The sequence below is a fragment of the Octopus bimaculoides genome, chromosome 4 (assembly GCF_001194135.2).
Source record: "Octopus bimaculoides isolate UCB-OBI-ISO-001 chromosome 4, ASM119413v2, whole genome shotgun sequence".
Lineage (NCBI taxonomy): Eukaryota > Metazoa > Mollusca > Cephalopoda > Octopoda > Octopodidae > Octopus > Octopus bimaculoides.
In genome coordinates, this window is record NC_068984.1 from 21,304,765 (window position 1) to 21,312,091 (window position 7,327).

At 37.1% G+C, this 7,327-nt stretch overlaps 1 protein-coding gene across 7 annotated transcripts in view; it reads right to left on the reverse strand.

Annotated features, from left to right (window-relative positions):
* Positions 1 to 7,327, reverse strand: part of LOC106876309 (putative FERM domain-containing protein FRMD8P1) — a 118,261-nt gene that overhangs the window by 75,265 nt on the left and 35,669 nt on the right. Inside the window, exon 1 of one of the 7 annotated variants that reach the window (XM_052966934.1) lies at positions 4,343 to 4,496. The exons of the other annotated variants lie outside the window; for them this stretch is intronic. Coding sequence (XP_052822894.1) covers positions 4,343 to 4,366 — 24 coding nt within the window. The 5' untranslated portion in view covers positions 4,367 to 4,496. Of the gene's footprint in view, positions 1 to 4,342; positions 4,497 to 7,327 lie in introns of those variants that run through there. 7 annotated transcript variants of the gene reach the window in all.

Here is a 7,327-nt window from a genome sequence, read left to right on the forward strand (position 1 = left end):
CTGAACACTATTCAATTTTTTTTCTCCGTGTTTTTCTCCTTGTCTCCGTATTCTTTCTGTTGAAGAGCGTAGCTCGAAACGTCAAAGACTTTCCGTATTCCCGAGCGTCATACTAATATATACTTTTGTTATTTACACCACCTGTCCTCGTCTGTTGTTATTTTTTGTATATTCTCCCATATAGTATAAGATACTTGCCCAAGGTGTCACACAGTGGGAGTGAAGCCAGAACCATGTAGTTGGGAAGCAAGCTTCTTACCACACAGCCTGCACACACACACACACACACACAAATATTCCTTGTATGTACAGTTAGATGTATGACTGCTACTGGTTGTTACTGTACTTAATAGTGTTACTTGTTATAATATACAGAGCAAATACAGGAAAATAATATGACAAATACAAGACGCAGTTACATCATTTGTTCCCAATTCATGTTTTGCCACTGTGGCTATCTGCATCCTCTGCAATGGGTGTTCATAGTGTATCTGAATGCATTTCTTCTGTGTTAATATGATGTAATAAAGTGTGGTGGAAGTAGCTGATCTTAGGTTTGCTTGACCAGGGTTTAGAATTAAACAATGACCAACAAGAAGCATGTTAAAAAATTGCAGCAGCAAGTTTTAAATAATCTGTTTTATAAATGGGAGCAAATGTTTGTAAAAACACACAAAGGAAAAATAAATAAAAATCGTTTTTAAATCATAGTCTCAACTATCTTTATTTTTTGCCTTTCACTCGTTTCATTTATTGGAATGTGGTCATGTTGGAGCACCACCTTGAAAGGTTTTAAGCCAAACAAATCAACCCCATACTTATTTTTGAAGTCTGATCCTTGATCTGTCAGTTTCGTTTGTGGAATCCTTATGTTATGGGGACATAAGCCAACCAACATCGGTTGTCAAGCAGTGGAAGAAGAACAAAGACGGATACATATGATGGGCAACACAATTTCTGTATCTTTTATCTTTTACTTGTTTCAGTCATTAGACTGTGGCCATGCTGGGGCACCACCTTGAAGGGTTTTAGTCAAACAACTTGACCCTAGGAGTTATTTTTTTAAGCCTAGTACTTATTCTATTGGTATTTTTTGCTTATGAAGACATAAACACCAACACTGGCTGTCAAGCAGTGGTGGGGGATGAACACAGACACATAGATATAAACACATATACAATGGGCTTCTTTCAGTTTCTGTCTACCAAATCCACTCACAAAGCTTTAGTCAACCCAAAGCTATATGGAAGACACTTGCCCAAGGTTCTAAATAGAGGGACTGAACTCAGAGCTATTGGTTAGGAAGCAAGCTTCTAACCACACAGCCATGCCTATAAGTGTATACCAAATAGACTTGTAAGGCATTTATCAACTCAGACCTACAGTAAAAGACATTTGCTCAAGATGCTACAGTGTGACTGAACACAAACCCATGTAATTTCAAAGTGCTCCACTTAACCACACAGGCATGCCTCTACCTATATCATCCTCATCATCATTTATTGTTGATTTTCCATTCTAACATGGGTTGGGGTTTCAATGGCTGGATGCCCTTCCTAACACCAATCACTTTACAGAGGGTATTGAGTGCTATGTATGTGGCACCAGCACAGATGCTTTACATGTGGCACTGGCATGATGTTTTTGTATGTGACACCAGCACACACACACACACACACACACACACACACACACACACACACACACACACACACACACACACACACACACACACACATGTATATCTTTTATGACAAAAATGAAATTAAAAAAACAAACCTATTTGTTGGAATTAGAAATATTTAACAAAAATGTGAAAAATATAATTCTCTATTATCAGGTATCCCAGACTCAGAAAACTGAACAATAACAGTTGTCTCACTGCCTTTCTGTTGTGAATTCAACTTCAACACTACTCACATCAGGTTTCAGAGACAAAAATAAATTTCTTAAGATCTAAGCAGTGACACAATTTTGTTTTATGACTTAGTCAGAGGAAAAGAGCAGTAAAAAAAAAATTCACAACTCCACAATTCATAGTTTGCTATAGTAGGTAGAAATGCATCAAGATATAATTACCCAGACCATAGGCTTGGCCTGAATAATTGCTACAGAATGGACACTTCTTAAGGTACCCTGAGGTACGTGTGATAGTGTGAAACTAGGTGAGGAATTGAATGTCACCTAAGACAAGTACTGTCTGTCCAATAGGCTTTTATACAGTATCTATCTATCCAATTAATTCAAATGACACTGGCTGATACAGAGCTATGACAGGAGACATTTACTCATGATTCCACACAAGAAATTGGACACAGGAACTTGTGATTGTAAAGAGAACTACTTTACAATCACAATAAATCTTTACACTACTGAGATACCCCCAACTCACTCACCTCTTAGCATTTTTGATGCATCCCAACATCTTGAAGCTTCGCTAATCATTATTCCAAGCCCTTTCCACCCCCAGACCATTGCCCCTCTGGAATTTTCTTTCTGCTGATGTTTTCATGTTTTCCTTACAGGTCTTGACAGGCAACATTTTGAATGGAAATTCATGGTATTGAGCTCACTGATCTCAAAGGTTATGAGCAATGCCCTTTCCTCTAGATCAGGAGTTCGCAATGTGGGCAATACTGCCCCCAAGGGGGCACCTGGTATGCCAAAGAGGGCATTAGGCTTTAGGATACCAACCTATCCAAGAGTGTAGTGGGTACTTTTTATGTACCACCAATACACAATTGGCTTCTTTCAGTTTCCATCTACCAAATCCATTCACAAGGTTTTGATCAGTCTAAGGCTATAGTAGAAGACATTTGCCCAAGGTGCCACACAGGGGGACTAAACCTGGAACCATGTTGAGAAGCAAGCTTCTTACCACATAGCCATGCCAGCGATTCTAAATTCATTATAAATATTTTGATTATAATCTAATAAACAGCCACTATTTTGAGGTTACACAAACACAATTTCTGTTACTATGCAAGATGTATCCTATATAACACTGTTAAACCCACATATCATGAGTAAAGCTCCAGAATGCACTACATGCACAGTCATAGTAACAGAATTATTTCTGCTTTTTCACTAAGTGTCTAATAACACTTACTAGAAGTGAGAGAGAGAGAGAGAGAGAGAGAGAGAGTGTGTGTGTGTGTGTGTAAAATCACCATCCTCATTTTAAAGTCTACTTTTCCATGTTTCAGTGAATCCCTATTACAAACCCCTTTACAGTATGGACTGGGTGTATTTTATCATGTTGCTTGCACTAGAAAATTTCTTTGATAAGGTTGGAATGTCCTCTATACAATGTATCTGTTTTTATTTGGACTGATGGCTCTTCTGGACAAGTTGTGACTTGCAGAATCCATGTCTCCCCTCACAGTGCTGAGTACTTAAATATCAACTACTTAATGAGTTCTCTTTAAACTGTTTCAGTTTCAGTATTAAGAGGAACAGAACGTAATATGTGGTGCTTATTAGGAAAAAAAATTCTTCCATTAGTTTTATAGCAGAATCATATTTTATAGCCTCGCCATCGCGTGTGGTAATGCCGTGAATGTGTTGGTTTGCTTCAGTAGGTTCTATTGAACCTTGTGGTGTGCAACTAATTGAGACACTTGATGTTGAATTGATGTTTGTTTTCCTCTTTTTCCATTTTTTCTCCCGTTTTTGGATTTATATTTTTTTAATGCGGTTTCTATATTACTATATGTATCATATATATATATATATATACATGTTTATAATTCTAATAAAATAAACAGAATATGAACACGTTCCCCACAATGATGTAAAGAACTGACACATAATGTACATTGATGAAAACATGGGAGGACAGAATATGTTTTAACAATAAACTTTTAAGTACAATATCTAAGATTCACTGAAATAGACTGGTAAACTGAAAATGGAAAACGAAAATGCCAGAGTAGTCTCCCTTTGTAAAACATTAAAATAATTTATTGTTTAAACTTAAATTTTGATACTCTACTCCAGGGCCAGCTATGATAAGGATGTTCCGTTTTAGTCCTGGAGGCTTTCTGCATAGCCTTTAAAAATCTGAAACATGCACACACACACTCGCTACACACACATTTCTGTAGATTTAGAGTAAAATGTGCGATAGATCATTCAAGTTATGTTTATGTATTCTACTTTAAGGAGTAGAATTACATACACAGTAAATGAATATATACATACGCACATATACATACATTCGTACACACACACACACATAATATACACATACACACACAGGCTACACTTAGCAGTCTCTAAAATGCACAAGTTAATAAAGCGAAGTAGCTAAAAGTTAGTCAAAAGAAAATATTTAACTCACTCTGTAATTTTTATATCTAACCATGGCTGTGTTTCAAACAATACTGTAACAGCTGTAATGTGGAAGGTAGGTGTGTGTGTGTGCGTGCGTGCGTGCGTGCGTGTGTGTGTGTGTGTGTGAGTGTAACTGTTTACCTATCTCTCACCTTTTTTTATCTCTGAAAGAAGAACAAATGATGACAAATTAACAAAGATTGAGGAAGTGTCAAGGCCTTCAGGGCTTAACAATTTACTAATCTCCTTCCTCTTTCACCTCCATTAGACAAACACATTTTGTTAGTTTCTCTCTCTCCATTTTTTTCTATCTTCTTATCTCTCTCTATCCCCCCTCTCTCTCTCTCTCTCTCTTTCCCTCTCCCATGCCTTTTTTTGTTTTGAAAAAGTTTTTCTTACTCATTTAAAAATCGACCTTTCATTGTTCATACACACCCGTTGCATATCTGTTTCTTTCAACAGGTGGACTGTCAGAGAGGGTCTCTGTTGTCCACTCATGACTAAACAGGTATAACACAAGAACATTATAATAACCAGTCATCCTCAATTGCAAACAGTGTGATTACGTGTATCCTCTATAAATATGCGTGTGTGAATAAGTGGGTAGATAAAAAGTACAGGCACTCAACACATTTGCTAATAGTTGCATTATTATCTTTAAAAAAAAACAAAAAAAAATAGTTTGATTTGGCCTCATGCAACTTAAAGTTCAGCCTGACCACCTAGGTTCCTGTGACAAGCTTGAGAAACATTAAGCTTCATGGAGCTGAACCAAACTGTTTTTAAATAATATCATTCCTTTTATGTCCATTTTCCCATGCTAGCATTGGTTAGCTGGAAACATATTTGAGGCAGCATTTTATGGTCATGTACCCTTCCTATCACCAACAGCCTACCTGTTTTTTTCAAAAAAGGGATTTTTTAAATACTCCAGTAGTTTTTCTAAGGCACTGAGTGACATGTCATGATGTCAACAGGGAATGCAAGCATCTCACAAATACACACATCATATATATATATATATATATATACATACATGATGGGCTTCTGTGCACATATTGTCTACAACATATTCTCATCATTGTTTTTATGTTCACTTTTCTATATTTACTTGGGTTAAACAGAATTCAATGAGGCAAATCTTCTACACCCAGATACCCATTTCCAATATTTGTATATATGGCAATTTTTTCCCTATTGTTTGCCATTTACATCGAAGACTGAAAACAAAGGACACTGCTTGTGAGACAATGATACAACTATTGCCTGATGTCAAAACAAGGAGATAGAAATACACACACACACATAAATACATATATGAAATGAGCTTCCTTAAATTTCCATTAACCAAATCCACTCAAAAAGTTTTGTCAGCTTGGAACTAGTAGAATAGCAGAGACTTGCTCCAGGTTCCATGAAGTGAGATTGAGCCTGAAACCATGTGATAGGGAAGCAAACTTCTTACCATACACTCATGCCTGTGCTTATAAGCTATGCTTGTGTGTGTTTACACATATATGCACACAGATTAAATGAGCCAAGAGCGTCTCTTCATGTTTGTTCAATCTGCTAGAAATACTAACCAAATTTCTCTCAAATCATTATGCTAACCCTTTAGCATTTGAACCAGCTACATCTCACTCAAATAGCCAGATCCAGCCTATCACACCTACTCAACAATGTCATTTTAGATATAAACATTGAAATCTTGAAGCTACAAGACAATGCATGATTAATTCAAAATTATGTGAATAAATAAGCATTACATTCAACAGAATAATTCATATGCTAAAAAACTAAAACAAGAAGGATGGCACTGGTGTAAAAAAAAAAAATGATAAAAATAAAAGAAAAAAACAGGGGAAGATCAAAGCTTATGCACCTTTGATCATGGGTTTGCTCAAACAGGGATAACCTGGAGTTAAATAAGGAAAACATTCTTATGCATGATGTTCTCACAATCTTGATAGGTAGACATCATCTGTTGCCAGTTGAAAGCCACCATATGGTCCCTAGGTGGTTTTCAAAAGATATATTCTGTTGCATAAGCCTCAAGTCTTGAGGGTAACTTCTTTCTACTCTTGGTTACACTGAATATCAATGCCACTGCCCTTTCACCTCTAAGCCATATTTTTTTTTTTAAAAAAGCATAATCTCTGCTGGCAGGTTGTCAATGATTAACCTGGCAACAACACAAAGACAAACAGTTCAACATGTTAAAAGTGACTCAAGCATAAGAAATCCAGTACAAGTAGATGAGATATACTAGGTAAGTTGTCAGTGAGTCATGGTTGATAGAGAAAGTAGGCCAAATATGACAAATGTGGAAAGGTATACAAGACATACAGAACTATATCAAATGTAGTGTGAAGGACAATTAACTAGTGAACTATGTGCGGTGATATTGTTACTATTAGCACACCAAACAAAATTCTTAGCGGTATTTCGTCCATCTTTATGTTCTAACTTCAAATTTCATCAAGGTCAACTTAACTGTTCATCCTTTCAAGGGCGATAAAATAAGAACCAGTTAAATAGTGGAGTTGATGTAAATCTTACTAAACCAAATCTAAGCTGTAGCTTAACAATAACAACGACACACTATGCAGATTTGTTGTAAATTCATCATCATCATTTAACGTCCGCTTTCCATGACTGAGGACTGGCAAGCCAGAAGGTTACACCAGGCTCCAATCTGATTTGGCAGAGTTTCTACAGCTTCCTAATGCCAACCACTCTGAGAGTGTAGTGGGTGCTTTTATGTGCCACAGGCATGAAGGCCAGTCAGGCAGTACTGGCAATGGCCATGCTCAAAATGGTGTATTTTACGTGCCACCTGCACAGGAGCCAGTCCAGTGGCACTGGCAACGATCTCGCTTGAATGTCTTTTCACGTGCCAGGAAGGCAACGCTGGTAACGATCACGTTCAAATGGTGCTATTTACGTGCCACTGGCATGGAAGCCAGACAGCTGCTCTGGCAACGATCACACT